This window comes from Thermobia domestica, chromosome 7 (assembly GCF_964235325.1).
Source record: "Thermobia domestica chromosome 7, izTheDome1.hap1.1, whole genome shotgun sequence".
NCBI classification, from domain to species: Eukaryota; Metazoa; Arthropoda; class Insecta; order Zygentoma; family Lepismatidae; genus Thermobia; species Thermobia domestica.
The window spans coordinates 16,234,017-16,258,598 of record NC_137460.1 but is presented as its reverse complement, the minus strand read 5'-3'; the positions used below and the strand labels follow the sequence as shown (position 1 = coordinate 16,258,598).

Genomic DNA, 24,582 nt, shown 5'->3' with positions numbered 1-24,582 from the left:
GGAATATCAATGTGCGTGAAGAATGTAACTCTAATGTAAGAAGTAATGATGGATCCAAATATACCGGTAACAGAGTTGAACCTAATTACAGAAAAATAAGAATAGTAACTATATAGCGTTAGGAAATCAGGCAAACAGTACATGTAATTTTTCTCGAAATAGGTTTCGTAACAATTTTATAGGTGACAGAAGTTATCAAAATAGAAATCAAAGATTTGGAGGAATTCATAATATAGGCCTATAGAACTGTACACAAGATTGTAGCGTACAATGCAACTTAACCGAACCCTTTGGCAATTTAACGTAAGCTAAAGCTGTGGCGTCAGTGAAGGCATATTTAATTAATTCTTGTTTATTTTCGCTCTGAACAGAATTATGATTTTATTTATAATCCGTACTTTGTTTGAATTCTATACAGATAATAAAATGATGGATACTAAATTTCAGCATGTTGTGGTACGAACACGAATAGCATTTACTAAAAGTTGCAATAATTATGACCAAAGATATAAAACATGTTATATTGAATTCTAACTTATATAAACTTTGCTGATTCTTAATATAATAATGTCTCTATTTCTATTATTAGGTTATATTGATCAAGTCTTGGTTTGTTTTATTTTGAATATTGCTATGATTTCTTTGTAATTCGCTTCACTTGTCAATATTGTGCTTTTCAATTTTTTATAATCATTTTAATGATTCCCAAATGGAAGAATTAAATTATGTAATATGTCAATGTATGTTCGTTTAATGTGGTAAGGAGCTCGGAAGATATTGAATTAAAGAATATATTTTTGGACAAATGTAATTCACAAGTTGATCGTATTTTCGAATGAGTCCTCTTCGACGATAATTTATAGAATTAAAATATAATTGATTATTACATAAATGTAAAGTTATTGGTAATATAAAATGAAAATAATTGATATATGTATTATAATTTATATATAGGAGGGTTATTCAGAAAATAAGGTAACAATGTATGTAAGAATATGTAACGGTCCAGGATTCCTTCTTATATTTTAATCAATCTAGGAAGTCCTTGTCAGGAGCCATAAATTACTTCCTTTTTCTTGTAGTTATTTCGGGCAACGCCACTTAAAAGTGCACAATTTGTTGATAAGAAGAAGAACAATGTAGAATATATGTTGATTTTATATAGGTAATCATGCAATGTCAGTTGTTGAAACAATATAGGTATTTCTCTGTTGTTGCAAAGCTCAGAATCGGAAAACTTGGACACACTTTACACAACGAGGGCCACGGTGGCTCAGTGGTAGAGTGTTTACCTCTGGTGCTTGGGGTACCGGGTTCGATCTTAACCCCCGCCAAGTGAACTTTGTGGTGGACAAACACCGTGTGCGTGGGTTTTCTCTTGGTTCTCCCGTTTCCTCCCACTTTCTTCATTCCACCACGGTTAGATTTTTATTTTGGATTTTGCATTCTGTTATCCGAGACCGTTGTGTCACTCGATTCCTCCTTCTCAACTTCACTGGGAATACGTAGGATATCTGATCTATTGCTCCATAATAGGTGCTTTTCAATGTTAACATACATGCGTCTATTAAACTAGTAACTTTTCAGTATTTCAAAAATGTAATCCTTGGGCTAAATTTTTGTTACATTTTGTGGTCTGCCCACACACTGTTTTTCCTAATAAGCCTCCACCAGCATATCCACCACTTACATAGACTCTCTTGGCACCACAAACGTAACATGCCCACTTATACCTCACCTCAAATTATTGGACATGCACAAATACGCAGACTCAAAGCGCCCGTATCACAATAATTAAATACCACTGCTGCTAAAACACATCCCAATATTCAGCACAATATCTCACAAGCAGTTAAACGTCGCCCTGTTTATCCTGTTGATGATGGTACCCCTGAAACACGCAAATGCACGTACAGATTTTAACGTCTCTACACTTCACGTTTGGCAACTCTGCGTGCTTAATTAATTTCGTATTATATAACTGCGCCCCATACTCTCACTCTTTACAACTGGTTTTGTGATCAACGTCAACACGATCTTTCTTTCCTCACAGTACCTGCAAGTGTCATTTGTACGACGTCATGTGACCTTGCATTCCTTCCACAGTTAGTCCTTTCTAGCAGTCAATTTAGTTTCTGATATATATGAAACGCATTGTTTAATACTGTCTCGCAGGTGCCTACCCGAAGGCTTCTGCATTCTACCTGTGTATCCCATCTTCATACATTGAGATGAATCTCAATGTCTTCAGTATATTAGCTACGTATGCGCCCAAAGCAAAAACACATATTCTGTTCTTTTTTCCTGCTCCGTGCAACCTTTCTTCCTCATTTCTGTAGTACACTGTGACAATGTTGTACACATTATTTGTCCATTTTCGGATGTTTTACTTTCTTCGCATGGATGCGTTATACCACATTACCTTGCATCGACTATAGGTAGCATTTCGTATGTTTAACGTTTCAAAATACATCTTCACGTTCTCGATTTATTACACATAATATCGTTGTGTAAAGTGAAAATGAAATGAAATGAAATGAAATCTTTGAGTTTTACGTCCCACGATTATGCCGGTTAGGATAAAGGAGACGGTGATGATGAGTAATGAATGAAATGGTGGAATGAAGAAAGTGGGAGGAAACGGGAGAACCAAGAGAAAACCCACGCACACGGTGTTTGTCCACCACAAAGTTTACTTGGCGGGGGTTGAGATCGAACCCGGGACCCCAAGCACCAGAGGCAAACGCTCTACCACTGAGCCACCGCGGCCCTCGTTGTGTAAAGTGTGTCCAAGTTTTCCGATTCTGAGCTTTGCAACAATGCTGACAAGAAAACAACCTATGTTTAGCAACCCTCGTACGTCAAGAAATCGATTGCTGAAAACCATTCTATTATAGTGTTCACTTGCATGTAGACTGTTGATAATTTCAAGTGATAGCTCTTATTGTAGCGATTTCAATGAAATAAAGTACTCTTTGTTTAGAGGAGAGCAGCTGTATCATTTTTTTAATGAACAGCACAATGTTTTGAAGCTTTTAAATATGAATAGATATAATCAAGGCTTTTCGTCTCCTGAAAAATCAACAAATTGGACATGGGAGGTATCACAAAAGAAGATATGGCGAGACCCACCATCATATGTTTTAAACTTCTGAGGCATGAACTTTTATCAGTGAAGTTTAGCGATATATTATAATAAACTATTTACGAATGCTAAACTTTCGGTTGGTCTAGTAGGAGTTCGTTCGTTTTAAGACATACATCAAAATTAGAACAATGACAATCAGTGAAAGGGTTCCATAACGTTAACACATTAAAAGCACAAAAAATCGATTTCTTCTTCGAGTGATTTGTATTTGGCATACATATTTACTAGGGTGCTTTGTATATAAAATATTTACAGTTTCAGAACCGATAAATAAATAAATACAAAAATATGAGCTTTGGTATCCAGAGCCGTAGCTAGAGATTTCTGCGCCCGGGGCGAAGTAGAATTCAGCGCCCCTACACTCACTTTAGCAATCATTATTTATATATATATATATATATATATATATATATATATATATAAGAAAAGCAGCGTTTGTTGTTACGCTGAATTTTTATTAATCTTCTTGGAAAGACCATTACAACAACCAAAAACGATCATTATGTATCCTTTTCCAAATAAGAGCTGTTTTCGAGAGTCTTATTTTGGACTTTTTGTTAAACTTGACAAAACTACCTTTGGTTGTATACAAATTCGCTAGGAGAACAGTTATGGAAAGTTACTACTATTTACAACATTTCATACTATTGATAAGAAATGAAATTTTAATACATTAAAAACTATGTGCTTTTAAATTGTTCCAAATGGGTGACAGTATTAATTTCCAGTAATAATTGTAAACTTTTAAATTTTATTCTGTATGTGACCACATCAATAGTATGTTAATTTCGATCTCTTAACGGTAAAAAATATTTTGTGAAATGTAATGGAAATTCAGAAGGATCCTTCTTTGTGAATTTCTAAATATTGATCGATGGAGGTGAAGAATATGTTCAATGTTTGTACTTAAAATCCAAAATATACTTTGGCTACTACATATGTCTGAAATTATAGTAATTACTTAATTCCTTAATGAATGAAAGTTCCGAATTTAAGGTACTTATTATTAATTTACATATTAAAATACACTAACACGTACATATATGAAGAATGTGTGTACTTATGTTTTGTATGTATGTAGATAGATAAAAACATCACACAACTAGACACGCATACACAAAATAATATGGTGCCGATATAAAAAGTTGATGAAAAATGACCTCAATAAATTCCTCCAAATTGGAAGCATTTGATATGTCAATGGAATTTTAAAATAAATCATTGGTAGTGATTAGTGTGTGTAAAAAAGTCGAACTTCGTCGGGCTAAGTTCTGATCCCTTAAGCCCTTATTCTACAACTGCTTGAAGTTCGAAAATGTTATTGTTTCCCTCGTTTACTTTTATTTTTAATATTTCCGCGCAAACAGCAGCTTGAATGTGTCTCTTCACTCTTCTCACTTTCATACCTTCATTCTCAACGTCGCACAGTGGGGCCAAACCAGGCAATTCTTAGCAAAACTCGAAGAATGAAGTAAAAGATTGACTTGATATAATTTGCTATAATAAAACCTTAATAGTGTACACATAAGAGTACACATAATAGTGCAGGAAAAGAAGTGATAGCTATTTACAATGAATTCATGGGACGTGTAAATTTGGTTATCACCGAAGCAGGAAAGGTGCTGCTTAGTGACAGAAGATAGGAAATTGACTTTGAATGTGACTATTCCTATATTGCGTGTAGATATTCCGTGACTGGTAAACATGGTGACACGACCGTCATGTATGTATCGTTTTGTATATTTAGAAAGTTGAGGTAATGTGTAATCAATAATCATATTTGGAATGATGTGAATATCAGTATCATATCCCTATGGTAATCCCCTACTTAATATCATATTTGGAAAATGCTGTGGTACTGAAAGCATATAAACTGTAGTCAAACGATAGAATGGCATTTTAGTAGAAAATATGGCATAATAATGTTATGTCTGTGATTTTTTAATATATCGTAGCGGAAACATTGTTCTTACTGTATGCAAAGTGAAAACCTGCACATATTTGCACTTTTGGGAAATATAGCGCATGAAAATGTTTGAGGAAAACCGCATTTTGGATGCAATGCTGCTTTTGAATTGAGATGGGATGAATGTGAGAGCAAGATTATTAGATTATTAGACGTGTGATCTCCATGCACGCAGTGACAAAATTTAATATAGATCGATTCTGGGAATTTTGCCGCCAAACCTACTTGGTGCTTCGCCCCCTAGGACCCATCTTGTTACCAACATCCAATCATACTTCTCTGGCATTCGCCAACAGAACTAAACTCTAGTCAAACATGTGTGATTAATGGTGGCGATATTTTGAAACGTCAATGTTTGCCAAACAATCTATGGACCATAAGGTAGAACCATATTTAAAATGGGGTTGATCAATTCAGTATTGCGTTTTTTTGTGATGCAATGCGTGCACAGAAGTGACATTGGAATCAACTGTAATGAGCCTCCGCTCGCTCCAGCTCAGAGTGTTCTAATCAAGCCCTGAAATCAGCCCACGTAATGCACGATGCAATATATGAAACAAGCTGAACAGGTTACTGATGCTTGTAAATCATAATATGTTTAATACATCTGATTTTTCGATACATAATATGTTTATGTATTTATCGAGAACTTGTGATAAGATAATTTTTATGTATTGAAGCGTCCTTGTATCTTCATTGTCATAACGAATCCTCCACAACTTGGAAATAATTTTGAGAAGCAAGAACTTTTCTTCAATTTTATTACTATTCAGTTGTAAAAAGAATAAGTACACTTTTTCCTTTCATGCGTAAGAATGTAAGTCAATCGTAAGTTGCCAAATCAAAGCATATTGCCCACGCGTTTGTTTATGCCAATCATATAATCTGTTATATTATTTAGGCGCGAATATAAGGAATGTTTCCTTTTATGATGTAACATTCTATGTTTTTGATAAAATAATGTCGAAATAACATTATTGTAGCCACTGCACACACCAAACTAATTGGTTTTCTTTCAATTTTCTGCTTCATATTGCGAATTCTTATTTTTGCCAAGAATTCAGTGCCTTGGCTCCACTGTGCGTCGTGATTAATCGGATTGGATAGGGGAAAAAATGAAATGAAATCTTTGTTTTTTACGTCCCACGGTTATGCCGGTTAGGCTAAAGGAGACGGTGATGATGAGTAACGAATGAAATGGTGGAATGAAGAAAGCGGGAGGAAACAAGAGAACCCCGAGAAAACACACGCAAGCGGTGTTTGTCCACCACAAAGTTCACTTGGCGGGGCTGGGATCGAATCCGGTACCCCAAGTACCAGGGGTGAACGCTCTACCACTGAGGCCCCAGGGGTAGAAAAACGTTTTGAACTAAGCAAACTCATCACTGTCAAAACGCCGAACACGACTTTGCTCGTTTCTGAGTTTGAAAATGCCCCTGCGTACACTATAAGTCATTACTCGGCACCTTGTATACCACATGTCATTAAGAAATCATCTATAACTCTTTAAGTAATAAGTAAAAACTTGTTGTGACTTATTTAAACTTTTGGATTGCGAGCGAAGTGAGCAAGAAAATTTTTAAGAAATCTACGTATTTCATTGATAACCGACAGCAATATTGATCTAATAGGGCGCCAATACTTTCTGGGGGCGACTCGTCTTTTTTTCATGTCCAACACACTTTTTCTTTCTCCTTGCTCGTTCGGCGCCCCCTTGTTGTCAGCCTCCCCTTAGCTACGGCTCTGTTGGTATCATGGAAACATTTCGAATGAGAGGGGAAGTATACAAGCCAATGAGGTACTGTTTCCAATAATATAAACATATTTCCGATTTTTTCCCCCACAAAATACACAAATTTCGTATTGCGGTTAGTGTTTCAGAAGATTCCTATTAAATAGCCTTGAGATTTGACAGCAGTGTAGATCTTGTTCAAAGTATTACTGAATGTTCTTTCACTTACGATCACTTTTTATAAGAAGAGTTGCTCTTGACATTACTAAGAAGAGTGTCAGTATTCAACCCTAACACTCAAAGCTTGTAAGGAGGTGGTTTATAGCAATTAACCGTAACGTTTGGATACTTATTTCACTGCCGAATTGCCTCATCTCGTTCAAAGCTAAGCACTAGGTTGCTTGCCTTTATGTGTTCAAATGGTTGCATATCCATTAACTCAGTTTAAGTAAAACGAAAAAAAAAATAATAATATTTAACTAAGTACTGCATGTGTTGAAAAGAAATATTTATATAGATGTAACTCTTATAAAATAAACGAATTGAACGTACCTCAGGACCCGAGGATTGTTACCTCCTTCTTCATTATCATTTTCTTCAACGTCCTCTTCGTAATCGTTTTCACCTTCAACAGTGGCCAAGATCTGACAGGTTGACTCTCCTGTGTTGTGTGTAAAGTCGGAGGATTTTGGTTTGCTGTTTCTTTGAAAACGTTTTACACATATATCAGCTGTTGATAAACGCTTCACCAAACATATTGCTTTCGAAGTTAGTTTCAAATCTGAAATTGTTTCATCCTCATTACTTTCTGAAGCAATATTTTGTCCTTCGGTTGCATTCTCTTGTTCCTCACATTTCAAACCAATTGCAAGGGGATCTTTATGATCCTCGGTGTTATTAGCACACAGCATATAATTGCATTCCTCAAATGGCTCGTTCTCTGTTTTTATTTCTACTTTAACAGGAACGTTTTCTATTTTGGTTTCAGTTTCATTAAAAGCAGAATTCAAATACTGAAAAGACATTTCGCTAGCAGAATGACTGTCCAAGTGGGATATTTGAAACCTTCAGCACTTAGTTGTACCGAAAAACAAACAAATCTGAAAGCAATAAGAAAAATATTACTAGCTTCAAACAAATTTATGAACGTATCGGGACAAAATAACGGTAATTTGATCGTTTGTGTGCTTGATACAGGGGTGTAGCCAGCAGGTTTGTGTAGGGGGGCCCCGTCGTTTTTGAGGGGGGGGCAGCTACAATGTACAAAGCCAAAATAAGTGTTGATGCTAGTGTTTTTGAGGTCTGAAAGAAAGGAAAATATTGGTTTTCTTCTGGAAAACTAAAAGCACTATTTTAGCTTTTATTATTATTATTATTATTATTATTATTATTATTATTATTATTATCCATAAATTATATTCAAAATAGTTTTTATTATGCTTAATCAAGAACTACTGCCCGGGACCAAACGCTATACTTTTGTGCATAACTATAAAGGTAACCAAGAAAGTCCTGTCCCTTTTCGTGGAAATCTGTGTTCAATTGGACCTCACACCGTGAGTTGAATGCGAGTAGAGATAAGGCGAACGTCAGTTGTTGGTGTGGGTATATCCAACATACTACATGATTGTGGCAATTCAGACACACCGTGAACTTGCGTAAAGACAGAGGGAACATGGGACATCCACAGAGCGTCATAAGAGCATGTATGCTGAACCAGTTCAAATGGAGGTCAAACGCCGCTGTAGCGGGACAGAAGATATGCCAGGTCTTTGGTGAGCGTGTCGTGACGACGCGGACATTGCAGCGATGGTTTAACAAGTTTAAGGACAATGACGAAACACCCGAAAACACCACGTGCCAGAAGACCAACACATGCTCAAAGAGGAACTGGGACTACAATTCAGTGTGTGGAGAAACCATTCGGCAGCACATCCATCAACTTGTGAAGCACTACAAGTTGGGTCAATGGGTCTCACATATTTTGACTCCGGGCCAGAAGGCAATGCGGCATTCGCCTGTGTTTATTTACTGTTTCGGAGCAATTTCTGGACAGGGCGTTGACATGTGATAAAAATTGTGTTCTATACGAAGTTCCACGGCGCCATCATCATTGGTTAGCATCCCATGAACTGATTTCAAAACAGCCGAAACCAGCACTGTACCAGAATAAGATCCTTCTGTGTGTTTGGTGCATCGTGCATCGAGAACTGCTACCAGCTGGTCAGAGTATTAATGCAACTGTGTAGTGTCAGCAGTTGAGCTGTGCTCAACAAAAACTCAAGACTCTGAAGCCATCGCTTCTGAATTGCAAATGGGTCTTCGTTTACGGGAGAACGCTAAGTCCCACGTGGCTAAGATGACTCAGGACACCATTTTCCGCCTTGGATAGGAAACAATATTGCAACCACTATATTCCCCGGGTATTGCACCGTCCGATTATCACCTGTTCCATTCTTTAAACAATCACCTTCGAGGACGCAAGTTCAAATCCCTAGTAAAAGTCCAAAATGCACCTGATACTTTCTTTGTTTCACGGCCCACCAAGTTCTACCGCGATGGATTCCATGGCCTTTCAGAATGTTGGGAGAAGTTCGTCGATGCTGATGGGGACTATTTTTGATCTTCCAGGTTATGTGACATATCAATGTTCGAAGGTGGTGGGTGAAAAAGCAACAAAACTTTTCTTTGTTACCTTTATATTTAAATTTAAGACCTTGTATACGGAACCTATCTACACAAGATTGATTTTCTTTGAAATTTCACTTAATTTATTTACGGTTTCCTGACAAAAAATATTTATTATTCGTGACTAAAAAAACAATTATTTTATTACACTGAGTAGAAATAAAAGAGGGAGCAAATGAAATCCAAATTGAATAAAAGCATTGTTTCTCGCCAAATTTTCCATCCTCTATGTCTTTTAAAACACTCGTTAAAGCACAGAAAAATATACTGTACTTACAAATCAGTTTAATACCTTTGTTTTATGGCTGTATTTGTAGTACCTTGTTAAAACGTTTGTCTTCAAACTGTCAAATATAAATTGCAGTAAATTGTGTAACCTGCTGTCACAAAAAAAGTATCCTATTTTTCGATCGGTATTAGGAAGAGATACTATACTATTTTTCGATCGGTATGGAAAAACAATATTTCTCCTTTCTATTTTACCATAAATTATTAATTGTCAATAAACTTTGTTACTTTTAAATGAATGAAGCGAGATAATTTTACTATGATGTTTTAAAAGCTGGTCATTTGGGGGGCCCGGCCCCGATTCCCCCCCCCCTTTGGCTACATCCCTGGCTCGATAATATATAATGATCTAGAAAAATATCATTATTTTTTATATCTGAACGGTTACAAATATGGGACTATTCGACGAGCGGATGGAACTACTTGGAGCAAGATAACAGATTAGTTGAATTCTGGGAAACTAATCAGCATTTATATTATCAACATGGCGGCAAATATACCGAAACGATGCACAGGATGTGAACTGACTGTGTCAAATTTCGTGAAACAATACGTTCATAACGAGCAAAATCTTCCAAGACTATGTGAAGAGCATGAATTAATGGACCTAAGAACAAATTGTGGGAATTGTGAAAGGAAGGGGTCAGCGAAGAGACGTGTAGAAAGATATTGTTTGCAGTACAAATCGAAGTACTAAGTTAAACTTTAAAAAATATATTAATGAGAGTTTAATGAAGAATGAAAACACGTGCCTTGCGGGGTTCTAACCCACCTTCACTCGATATCGCTCGTTCGGAAATACTGTGTGAATTAAATACTAAATTTTTGTTCGGACGTCCAAGGACACATCTATTGTATATGCAAACCAAACCTCACCTAACCTAACCTCTCCCCTACCTCACTATATAACGAAAGGAAGCCTAAAGTCAGTTAAGAAAGTAGAAGTTGAAGAATTATGAATTTTAATAGCTTTTATGAAGATTTTGTTCTAAAAGTATCGGACACCCAACTTCGGAATAAATGCCATAATTGTTTTCATTTTTTTGTGGATGCTCAGAACTAGGACCAATTTTCCTTCGGTACATGATATTCTTCACTTTGCACATTTTGGTACTTCAAAGGAAATGGATACTAACCACGGACACATAGTACGGCACACTTAGTCAGGGGAAAAGTAAGGGACGTATATCCCCACTTCCAAAAAACTTCCAAGGCGTCCACCCACTTCCTGAAAATACACAATGGGCAAAGATAGTCACGAGGGACGGCATAATGTCATCCGCCTCTATCTTTTCAGATCCACTTTTTCTTTAACTTCGCACAAGTTCGTTTCTGTTTTGCATTCTATGAACAGAATATTATCACGCTAATCGTGAAAGAGCTTAATATTTAACAACTTTGTTAGCAAGGATATTGCCATGTGGCAAACCAAAATATATTCTAGAGGACATTCAGAAGAACCGTTAGGAGTAAGAAATATTTGCGTGAAACACTAACCTTATTTATAAATATATATAAATTCACGTCGCATATATTCTTTCTTTTTTTCCCAAAAAAACATTAACGAAATAAGAATCTTAGAGATAAATCCTGTAAGCAACAAACGCAAACCAAGCGATTGTTGTCTTGTCAGAGACCATTATCGGTCAAATAAGTAGGTGCACCAGCTCTATAATCATGTGTGCAACTTTTGCAAAATTGATTAATTTGTACCTCACACGCAGGATTTGTGATTCAGGAACAAAACTGTATAAAATACAGGACATAATGTGGGAAGAAAAAAGGACACAACCGGGAAAAAGGTCAAAATCGGGAAAGAAGTTAAGACAGTGAAAGATGTCTGAAAGCCAAGTTGAACAGGGCAAGAAGTTAGAGAAAAGTGGGAAGAGTAAAATGAAAAATGAAAGAATATTAAAAAGAAGGGGATGTATGTACGTGTAAATGTAAAAGAAAGAGTAAGTGTAGTGTAGGCAGTGGCGTAGCGGCTGCCCCCGCAACCCCCGCAGTGCGGGGGGGCCCCGAAGCATAGGGTCCCCCGAAGTCTTGCGATGAATAAAGATTTAAAGAAGTAGAACTTAAACCTTACTTCTATCGGCATTACAACTAGGACCCCTTCTCTATACTTTGCGGGGGGGCCCGCAAAAGTGTGCTACGCCACTGAGTGTAGGTGTATAGGAAAGCCCACTCAACTCTCTTCTTCACAGAGCACCACAACACACGAGGCACTCGCAGTAACGGCCACTGTCGAACTCGAAGCGAATGTTTTAGTTATATCTCAGAACAGGGGTGCCCATCCCCTCAAAGCTGATGGCGCACTCCCTCCCAAAACTAATAATATCTTCCCTCCTCAAAACTCAAGTCCTCTAAAAACAATTGCCCAGTGTAGCAGTAGTTTTTATAGTACTAGTAATTGTTATTTTTGTTGTTGTTTTTATTTCCTGTAGTAGTATTATAGAATGCTTGTAGTAGTAGTAGGGGCAGTAGTAATTATAAAAATGGCATTGCATTTATTAGTAGTCTTGGTAGTGTACCATACTAAATATGTTCTATAAGGATATTGAAGGGTATAAAAACTTCTACACACTGTGTATGGCACAGGTATTCTTTTATTACAATTAGTATTATTATTTTTTTTCTTTACAAAATATTGATATAATTCCCTTGTACATGAAAAGTAAGACGCAAGTTACAAATTATTGAGTTTGATACCAAAAGAAAATGTTATCCTCGAAATTAGCCTACAAAAAGAAGTGATATGCAACAAGAAACATTGCTGTAAAAGAGCCAAGTACGACTGGCCTTAAAAAGAATTGAAATCACAAAAATAGGCGCCAAGTTCTGCTGGACAACAGTTACAAACACTCACTGGCTGACTTCAAATTTAGATTTGAAACTTGGCTGTTGTCTGTATGGTTACCACTGGCTCACGACTATGTCAAACTACTTTATAATTTTCAACAGACAACATAGGCAATGTTTCAAATCTAAATTTGAAAGTGATTCCTTGAGTGTTTGTAACTGTTGTTCACCAGAACTTGGCGCTCATTTTTGTGATTTCACTTCTTTTTTAAGGCCGATCATAATTGTTTTTTTACAGGAATGATTTTTTTGGATTAAATTATTACTGGTCGTGGTGGTGACATTAACCTACCCTTGAGTAGAGGTATCTGTAAACGTCCTTTTTTTTTGACCTTGAAAGTACTTACACTTTTGGTACATATTGTCGTTGAAGTAATGAATATTGTAATTACTCTAAGTACTCTCATTGAAGTACAAAGGTTCAATTGTAATTAAATTATTACGGCTTTCTTTTTACCGGTACTTTAGGTACAATAACTGACATGTAATTATGCTGTACCGGACTGTAGTTTCATTATTTTGCCTACGTAATAACGACCTACATATTTTTTGTTCACTTTTTTTTTTATATGCGTTCCTTTGTAGAGCATGTTAAAGTGACAGGATGAATTATTTTTTGATAAAGGTTTAAATAGGAAATTGAACGAAATGGTTGGCTGTGCTTGTACTTTATGTTGATTAATTATTTTTGTGTACTTTGTAACATTTTGAATGTCTAAACAGAGCTCGCCCATATATAAAGTGATAAATAAATGCATTTGTAATGAGGGTGTGACATTAGATGAATTGAATCGGCAGAATTTGTAGTGCTTTGAATTATAGCGAAAAATGTAAAGAAAACAACATTAATTACTGAAAATAAATTGTTTTGGGTTTAAATGAGAAAATAATGTTAATTTAGTTCTGGGTAGGGTGGACATTTTAATATAAAGGAAGTAATTAATAATGTAAAGAATTCACGCATGGTTCTTGAAGTGTATAATTAATGTCAACCGTTTGATTTTGAAAGACTTTTTTTTGAAACGGAAACGCAATCCTTTAAAGATTAATTGTTTGGGGAAACAACAGGCAAACAAATCTGCAACCCGGCAGGTTTAGGACGCGGCAGGAAAATTAATTCAGAACGACAAGGGTTCTTTAAGAAAAGAGACCGCCATTTGTTTTAACATAAGTGCCCGCAGGGGAGGTTGGGCGACACAGAGGATGTAATATATGAGTTATGGAGAGTGAGGTTCTAGAATTTGGTAGAACTTTCTGGATTTATTTTTGTTGGTATACAAACTTTGATGCAAATCAAGTGGTTACATTTGAAGAAATAAAAGCACGATGCGTTTGAGTTGGTGAATTGTATTCTATAGAAGTTAACAGAGAAGAAGAATTTATCTGTAAGTACTGGCTTTGTTTTTTTTTCTTGTATTATGTTTATGTTTTCTTTTTTTCGTATGAGAAGGGACATTGGAAATGAAATACAGGCAAAACATTTGTAATTGTTGGGAGTATAAGGGGGACGGAAGTGTTTGTTTTTATCGGGAATTGATTGCGGATTTTCCGGCATCGAAAACCATATGACTCGATGTACTTATATGTAATTATAAATTAACTAAGGTGTAGTGTAATGTAATATGGAGGCTACATGGATTTAATATTGGTCATTGCACTTGGATTTGAACCAGGGCTCTTCCACGTGGAAAACCGTACGCTAAATATTTTGTTCGATGGAGTTTTTTACTTATATGGCACTAAAATTGAACACAATCTGTGACTTGCCGGGAATCGAATTATGATCTTCCGCGCCGAAAGCCAAACACAATAAACAAATAGCAAGGAATTTTGGATTGTTTGGACCTCTCCGTTAGGACGAGGCGTAGTTATTATTTTACATATTAAAAGAATAGTTGCGTAGACACACAAACGGACACATTTTATAATAAATATGCGATTATTTTCTTGTTCATAGGACCATAGCATATCTTCAGAATATAAGAAGTGTTACATGAAAAGACCATTAAATGATGTGTGAAACTGATTACTTATGTAATATGTATTAATTTTTATTATTTTTGTGTGTGGTATTAACATTTACAGTAGGGGAAAGGAACTGGGTAGCCTACACTTGCTTTGAATTTTGCTTATTTTTTATCTTTAGTACTATTGAACTGAACATAAGTTTGAATTTCGGTGACGAATAATATTTTTATAATTGTTAGCATATGTCAGTGGTTTCCAACCTTTTTCATTTTGAGGCGCATCTGGAAAAAAATGTTGTTTGTAAAATGCAGGAGCTGAATAAAAGCTTGGTATGTGATACTTTTGTAATCATTTTATGAGAAAATTTAGATTTTTTCTTATTGTTCCTTGATGGTACAAATAATCGTATTTGATTTGAAGTTTAGCGTCCCTTTTTAGCACCATAGTTATGTGGGACATGGACCTACTGATTAACGTTGAATTAGAATCCTTGAGCTTCCGCAGGGAATTCAATCCCCACGCCAAAGGCGCGTACGCTAACCACGTAGCCACAAAGAAGATTTATTCGTGTTTGAAACAGTTACATGAACTAAAATACGGTATATAGTTAATTTCTTTTGGTAAGCTTCGTGTTTTATATTATATATTCACCTCGTGATTTACAGCGGTCCTAAATTAATAGATAGGAGTTTTGTGTTGTAAATGAGAGGAGAGTATTTGAAAATGTTATTTAGCTCAAAGTCGCGTCTCAGTTTCATTAATTGAATGCCGGACAAGCACCTTTTGTAGGTATAGAGCATATGGTTTTTTACTTTAACGTTTTAGGCTTACACTTCATTGCTATGAAAGATGGGAAACTAGTTTAAAAAAGTAAAACGATTATTATGGTTTATATGAAAAAAGCACTGTGAATCAAACTTGGACTTACGTGTACGAAAAGCGCCCTGCTAGCCATTAAATTATCGAAATATATTAGACAGTATGGAGAACAAGAATTAGTACCAAGAATGTAATTTTACGTGCGTATGTGACATACACGCTGGGACGTTTTTATACTAACATTATCAGTGAGATTATTTTGTTTTGCTAATATTATATATCTAGGGTTTAGGGTAAAGTAGACGGATAAAAGCGAATACTTATAAGTAATTTATGAAGGGAAGAAATAATAGTGGTAGAGGGAAACAAACATAATGTTTCTTTGGATGAAAGGAAGACATTTCGTATGAGACATAACCATACTATTTTATTGAGGCATTAGGTCATACATTTTTTAGATCAAGTATTTTTAGATGGGGATAATGTAAAAGTAATTAGAACATGATACGATATTAGTTAACGAAGAATCTTCTTTATTGAAATTCTGTGTATGAAATTAGTACACAGTACTAATACTGCGTACTGCAGTGTGCTAAGATGAACCGAGAATAATAAGTTGTCTAATATTAATCACGTTGATTGCATGGTTTAAAGACACTTTTTAAATATAGAAAACATATTTGTTTCTCGCCGAGCGACTTTGTATGAGAAGTGACTAGTAAGAGGAAATATATATATGTAATAACAGGTAGTGTACGTTAGGGACAACTTGTAGTCATCTAATCAAGGTAGGTAGCGACACTTGTTGTTACGGAATATAAGAGATAAACGTTTATTCGGCAGTGCAGGTAACGGCATCTAATAGTGTGATTAATGTACTTATTATTGTAATTAGCCTTATATACTGATTATAGTATTTAAGTTTATGACAAGATTTATTAGCTTTGAAATTTTGTAGGTCCGCAAATTTCCTGTACACTAGCGCCATGTTTGCCGTCAGATACGAGGCAGCTCAGATAATAACAACAATTGGCTTAACCGACCTATTAGGAATTACCGTGACTGAGTTACTGAGACGCCTTGCTGTTACAATAAGGATAGTAGTTTTAATTCGGTAACAATATCTACTGTATAAAAACAAGCAAATGAAAAGTGGCTTGTTTCAAGATAGCACTGGATAAAGCATACCCTTTAACTGGCCTACACACCGTCTGCATGATGTAACTAGCTCTATTAAGAGTTAGGATGGGTTGCATTTTAGATATAATGAAAGCTTTACGCAGTATACTTGACATTTATGCTACGTAAAAATAACGTATTTTTAAATAATGTTTCATAAGTTTCTTTTTTGGAAGTTTGTGATTTCTGTGACAAAAAATTGCATTAGGAAATGTGCTGCAATCTATTTTGTATTTATATAATTATTACTATAATTATATTTTCTATACTTTAAACAAAATCGAGACTTAGCCCTAATAAATGACTGCTTAATATTTTTAACAAAACATATTGCATTCAAATTGTTTTGTTTGAAATATAATTGTGTTCTTATATTTGATATTGAGGAATTTCCGGCTATACTATGATCGTAAGACTTCTAAGAAGGAAGTGAAGAACAGCAAGCGAAATGAAAATGGCCCTAACTGTGTGTAAAGCAGCAATTCACAACTTTTAATGCAAGTTGGCTACTAGTATGTAACTGACAGATTGTTAGATTCTTGCAGATGCTCGCTTGCTGCTAACTTAGAGATCAGATAACTTTTTAAAGTTTCGCAAGTCTAGTGCAAGTGAAGCGCAAACTTATGCTATGTAGGATGTGACATACTCTGCAATGAAGCAGAAACAGAACTGGTGGGTCACATACCTAGAACAGATAGAAGATGGACGAGAAATAACATACATTGGATTTTCTAGAGATAAGAAGCGATGTACATAGAAGACAATCGAATACAAAATGTATAGATATAACCTGCCGTTTAGCAGAAACTGTACAAATGGAAAAGATCAGCTGATGGAAACATGTAGAAGAAAATGATGGAGACCTTCGTTCAGGAGATGATTGATATCATTTGAATACATATGAAAGTTACACTTTTATATTTAAGCTGAACGTTACAATTTTTTCTACAGCGACAGGAAAATGATCTAGCAGTTGGCAACATTGAAAAAACGTTAGAAGCACAGACGGTGGATGATTTAAATTATTTATTTTTACGTCCTAATAGTTTTTTAGTTTCACATACATTAATTGTATTTTCGTTTCTTTATTATAAACATGAACATGCAAAGCATTTTGTTTATACAGTTAGTTTTAATTATTTGATATTGTACTGATTGGTATATTATTTCAATTACTAGAAGATAGTTGAAAAGTTTTGTGTAGCTAGACGACTATGGAAACCTTAGAGTATTGTGATATGAGCATGTTTAAAGTTACAGAAGAAGGGTGAAACAGAATCATGATGAAAAGTTGTAAAAGGAGATTGTGTAAGGAAATAAGAGATTTGTGAATTTAGAGAGACAATTGAAATCATATTTAGTTATTAAACTAAAATATTTGATAAAGATTTTTAAAATTTTCTATAATTTTATTTGACATATCCAGTTAAAAATGCGCACGCTATTCACAAGTAATGTAGTTAGACACGTATTTGAAGACATTTAGTGGTATTTTGATACATTTTTAAAGATATGCCTGAATATTATTTTTAACGATATATAATTGTTTTGACTATATAGTTGAAAAGTAATCATACTGATATGTATTTTGGCTATATGTTTTGTTTTCCAAGGTCCTAATACGTGATATAAGCTATTCAGCATTTATGAACTTATTTTGCTCATCCACTACTAAATTACATCCATCAGTTGCACATTTAAATCAGTAAATTTTTTACTTATGAACCAACTAGTTATTACTGTGAAGACTACGTTACATCATAATAAATTATAATTGAGCAAATCAATTATTTCTAAGTCTTTAGCAGTGGAGGTTTAGATGTTAACTATCTCAATTGTTCAAAATTGGATTCCAATTGTAAGTGCACTTGTTATGATTACTTTTTGATATTTTAGTTTCATATTTAAGTATAAAGTTTGTTTGTTTATTATCTATATAAGTAAATGTTTGTATTCATACTATTTAAAAAGTTCCTATAATACATTTTCAATGAAAGGAAAATTTTCTGCATCTTAGTTTATCCGAAGAAACAATATGTGGTGTATTCCCCTGCAAGAGAAATGTTTCTGAAATTCAGTTTAACAGAAAAAGTTGGTAAAAAAAATATGTTAATAAAAATTTTTCGAGTTGCTACTCGCCAAATTTCACAAGTTTCGTGGATACGAGTTTCTTCTTTCTCTGGCTTGAGAGCAAAGCGAAAACTCTTATTCTGGCATGAGTCTTATATACTAGAATTAAGAATTTTTATTGTTACAACATTAAACATTAATTTTTGCATTAAAGTGTTTTACCAACATTATGTTACAAACTGTTTTGTTAAACGAAGTTCCAGAAGACTTTTTCTTGCAGACAATTACACCACATATTGTTTCTAACGTTACTGATAAACTAGAATGCAGAATGTTTATTGTTAGAACATTAAACATTAACTTTTGCACTAAAAGTGTTTTACTAACATTATGTTACTAACTCTTTTGTTAAACGAAGTTCCAGAAAACTTTTCTTGCAGAAAATTACACTACGTATTGTTTCTTCGGATAAACTAAAATGCAGAATGTTTATTGTTACAACACTATACAGATAAATTTTGCACTAAAAAATTTTACTAACATATTTTGTTACAAACTTTTTGTTAAAATGTATTTCAGAAACTTTTCTTGCAGACAATTACACCACATATTGTTTCTAACGATTCTGATAAAATAGAATGCAGAATGTTTATTGTTACAACACTATACAGATAAATTTTGCACTAAAAAATTTTACTAACATATTTTGTTACAAACTTTTTGTTATAATGTATTTCAGAAACTTTTCTTGCAGACAATTACACCACATATTGTTTGTAACGATTCTGATAAACTAGAATGCAGAATGTTTATTGTTACAACGTTAACATTAACTTTTTGCACTAAAAAATTTTATTAACATATCTTGTTACCAACTTTTTCTGTTAAACTGTATTTCAGAAACATTTCTTGAGAAAATTATGCTACATATTGTTTCTTCGGATAAACTAAAATGCAGAATGTTTATTGCTACAACACTATACAGATAAAATTTTGCACTAAAAAAATGTTTTACTAACATTTCGTTACAAACCTTTATTTTTTGTTGTTAAACTAAATTCCAGAAACTTTTCTTGCAGAAAATTGACACTACATTTTTTTTCTAACTTCTGAGAAACTAAAAATGTAGAAACGTTTTGGTTACAATATACATTAACTTTTGCACTAAAATTTTTATTAACATATTTTTTTTACCAACTTTTTCTGTTAAACTGAATTTCAGAAACATTTCTCTTGCAGGGGAATACACCACATATTGTTTCTTCGGATAAACTAAGATGCAGAAAATTTTCCTTTCATTGAAAATGTATTATAGGAACTTTTTAAATAGTATGAATACAAACATTTACTTATATAGATAATAAACAAACAAACTTTATACTTAAATATGAAACTAAAATATCAAAAAGTAATCATAACAAGTGCACTTACAATTGGAATCCAATTTTGAACAATTGAGATAGTTAACATCTAAACCTCCACTGCTAAAGACTTAGAAATAATTGATTTGCTCAATTATAATTTATTATGATGTAACGTAGTCTTCACAGTAATAACTAGTTGGTTCATAAGTAAAAAATTTACTGATTTAAATGTGCAACTGATGGATGTAATTTAGTAGTGGATGAGCAAAATAAGTTCATAAATGCTGAATAGCTTATATCACGTATTAGGACCTTGGAAAACAAAACATATAGCCAAAATACATATCAGTATGATTACTTTTCAACTATATAGTCAAAACAATTATATATCGTTAAAAATAATATTCAGGCATATCTTTAAAAATGTATCAAAATACCACTAAATGTCTTCAAATACGTGTCTAACTACATTACTTGTGAATAGCGTGCGCATTTTTAACTGGATATGTCAAATAAAATTATAGAAAATTTTAAAAATCTTTATCAAATATTTTAGTTTAATAACTAAATATGATTTCAATTGTCTCTCTAAATTCACAAATCTCTTATTTCCTTACACAATCTCCTTTTACAACTTTTCATCATGATTCTGTTTCACCCTTCTTCTGTAACTTTAAACATGCTCATATCACAATACTCTAAGGTTTCCATAGTCGTCTAGCTACACAAAACTTTTCAACTATCTTCTAGTAATTGAAATAATATACCAATCAGTACAATATCAAATAATTAAAACTAACTGTATAAACAAAATGCTTTGCATGTTCATGTTTATAATAAAGAAACGAAAATACAATTAATGTATGTGAAACTAAAAAACTATTAGGACGTAAAAATAAATAATTTAAATCATCCACCGTCTGTGCTTCTAACGTTTTTTCAATGTTGCCAACTGCTAGATCATTTTCCTGTCGCTGTAGAAAAAATTGTAACGTTCAGCTTAAATATAAAAGTGTAACTTTCATATGTATTCAAATGATATCAATCATCTCCTGAACGAAGGTCTCCATCATTTTCTTCTACATGTTTCCATCAGCTGATCTTTTCCATTTGTACAGTTTCTGCTAAACGGCAGGTTATATCTATACATTTTGTATTCGATTGTCTTCTATGTACATCGCTTCTTATCTCTAGAAAATCCAATGTATGTTATTTCTCGTCCATCTTCTATCTGTTCTAGGTATGTGACCCACCAGTTCTGTTTCTGCTTCATTGCAGAGTATGTCACATCCTACATAGCATAAGTTTGCGCTTCACTTGCACTAGACTTGCGAAACTTTAAAAAGTTATCTGATCTCTAAGTTAGCAGCAAGCGAGCATCTGCAAGAATCTAACAATCTGTCAGTTACATACTAGTAGCCAACTTGCATTAAAAGTTGTGAATTGCTGCTTTACACACAGTTAGGGCCATTTTCATTTCGCTTGCTGTTCTTCACTTCCTTCTTAGAAGTCTTACGATCATAGTATAGCCGGAAATTCCTCAATATCAAATATAAGAACACAATTATATTTCAAACAAAACAATTTGAATGCAATATGTTTTGTTAAAAATATTAAGCAGTCATTTATTAGGGCTAAGTCTCGATTTTGTTTAAAGTATAGAAAATATAATTATAGTAATAATTATATAAATACAAAATAGATTGCAGCACATTTCCTAATGCAATTTTTTGTCACAGAAATCACAAACTTCCAAAAAAGAAACTTATGAAACATTATTTAAAAATACGTTATTTTTACGTAGCATAAATGTCAAGTATACTGCGTAAAGCTTTCATTATATCTAAAATGCAACCCATCCTAACTCTTAATAGAGCTAGTTACATCATGCAGACGGTGTGTAGGCCAGTTAAAGGGTATGCTTTATCCAGTGCTATCTTGAAACAAGCCACTTTTCATTTGCTTGTTTTTATACAGTAGATATTGTTACCGAATTAAAACTACTATCCTTATTGTAACAGCAAGGCGTCTCAGTAACTCAGTCACGGTAATTCCTAATAGGTCGGTTAAGCCAATTGTTGTTATTATCTGAGCTGCCTCGTATCTGACGGCAAACATGGCGCTAGTGTACAGGAAATTTGCGGACCTACAAAATTTCAAAGCTAATAAATCTTGTCATAAACTTAAATACTATAATCAGTATATAAGGCTAATTACAATAATAAGTACATTAATCACACTATTAGATGCCGTTACCTGCACTGCCGAATAAACGTTTATCTCTTATATTCCGTAACAACAAGTGTCGCTACCTACCTTGATTAGATGACTACAAGTTGTCCCTAACGTACACTACCTGTTATTACATATATATATTTCCTCTTACTAGTCACTTCTCATACAAAGTCGCTCGGCGAGAAACAAATATGTTTTCTATATTTAAAAAGTGTCTTTAAACCATGCAATCAACGTGATTAATATTAGACAACTTATTATTCTCGGTTCATCTTAGCACACTGCAGTACGCAGTATTAGTACTGTGTACTAATTTCATACACAGAATTTCAATAAAGAAGATTCTTCGTTAACTAATATCGTATCATGTTCTAATTACTTTTACATTATCCCCATCTAAAAATACTTGATCTAAAAAATGTATGACCTAATGCCTCAATAAAATAGTATGGTTATGTCTCATACGAAATGTCTTCCTTTCATCCAAAGAAACATTATGTTTGTTTCCCTCTACCACTATTATTTCTTCCCTTCATAAATTACTTATAAGTATTCGCTTTTATCCGTCTACTTTACCCTAAACCCTAGATATATAATATTAGCAAAACAAAATAATCTCACTGATAATGTTAGTATAAAAACGTCCCAGCGTGTATGTCACATACGCACGTAAAATTACATTCTTGGTACTAATTCTTGTTCTCCATACTGTCTAATATATTTCGATAATTTAATGGCTAGCAGGGCGCTTTTCGTACACGTAAGTCCAAGTTTGATTCACAGTGCTTTTTTCATATAAACCATAATAATCGTTTTACTTTTTTAAACTAGTTTCCCATCTTTCATAGCAATGAAGTGTAAGCCTAAAACGTTAAAGTAAAAAACCATATGCTCTATACCTACAAAAGGTGCTTGTCCGGCATTCAATTAATGAAACTGAGACGCGACTTTGAGCTAAATAACATTTTCAAATACTCTCCTCTCATTTACAACACAAAACTCCTATCTATTAGTTTAGGACCGCTGTAAATCACGAGGTGAATATATAATATAAAACACGAAGCTTACCAAAAGAAATTAACTATATACCGTATTTTAGTTCATGTAACTGTTTCAAACACGAATAAATCTTCTTTGTGGCTACGTGGTTAGCGTACGCGCCTTTGGCGTGGGGATTGAATTCCCTGCGGAAGCTCAAGGATTCTAATTCAACGTTAATCAGTAGGTCCATGTCCCACATAACTATGGTGCTAAAAAGGGACGCTAAACTTCAAATCAAATACGATTATTTGTACCATCAAGGAACAATAAGAAAAAATCTAAATTTTCTCATAAAATGATTACAAAAGTATCACATACCAAGCTTTTATTCAGCTCCTGCATTTTACAAACAACATTTTTTTTCCAGATGCGCCTCAAAATGAAAAAGGTTGGAAACCACTGACATATGCTAACAATTATAAAAATATTATTCGTCACCGAAATTCAAACTTATGTTCAGTTCAATAGTACTAAAGATAAAAAATAAGCAAAATTCAAAGCAAGTGTAGGCTACCCAGTTCCTTTCCCCTACTGTAAATGTTAATACCACACACAAAAATAATAAAAATTAATACATATTACATAAGTAATCAGTTTCACACATCATTTAATGGTCTTTTCATGTAACACTTCTTATATTCTGAAGATATGCTATGGTCCTATGAACAAGAAAATAATCGCATATTTATTATAAAATGTGTCCGTTTGTGTGTCTACGCAACTATTCTTTTAATATGTAAAATAATAACTACGCCTCGTCCTAACGGAGAGGTCCAAACAATCCAAAATTCCTTGCTATTTGTTTATTGTGTTTGGCTTTCGGCGCGGAAGATCATAATTCGATTCCCGGCAAGTCACAGATTGTGTTCAATTTTAGTGCCATATAAGTAAAAAACTCCATCGAACAAAATATTTAGCGTACGGTTTTCCACGTGGAAGGGCCCTGCTTCAAATCCAAGTGCAATGACCAATATTAAATCCATGTAGCCTCCATATTACATTACACTACACCTTAGTTAATTTATAATTACATATAAGTACATCGAGTCATATGGTTTTCGATGCCGGAAAATCCGCAATCAATTCCCGATAAAAACAAACACTTCCGTCCCCCTTATACTCCCAACAATTACAAATGTTTTGCGTGTATTTCATTTCCAATGTCCCTTCTCATACGAAAAAAAGAAAACATAAACATAAAACAAGAAAAAAAACAAAGCCAGTA

At 34.0% G+C, this 24,582-nt stretch overlaps 1 protein-coding gene across 2 annotated transcripts in view; it reads right to left on the bottom strand.

Annotated features, from left to right (window-relative positions):
- LOC145688831 (uncharacterized) overlaps positions 1-24,582 on the bottom strand; it is a 73,427-nt gene that overhangs the window by 35,958 nt on the left and 12,887 nt on the right. The window contains exons 1-2 of one of the 2 annotated variants that reach the window (XM_081762999.1): positions 11,320-11,451; positions 7,399-7,946 (exon numbers count right to left, since the gene is read on the bottom strand). In XM_081762999.1, coding sequence (XP_081619125.1) covers positions 7,399-7,871 — 473 coding nt within the window. In that variant the 5' untranslated portion in view covers positions 7,872-7,946; positions 11,320-11,451. Of the gene's footprint in view, positions 1-7,398; positions 7,947-11,319; positions 11,452-24,582 lie in introns of those variants that run through there. The other variant, XM_081763000.1, reaches the window with a different exon arrangement.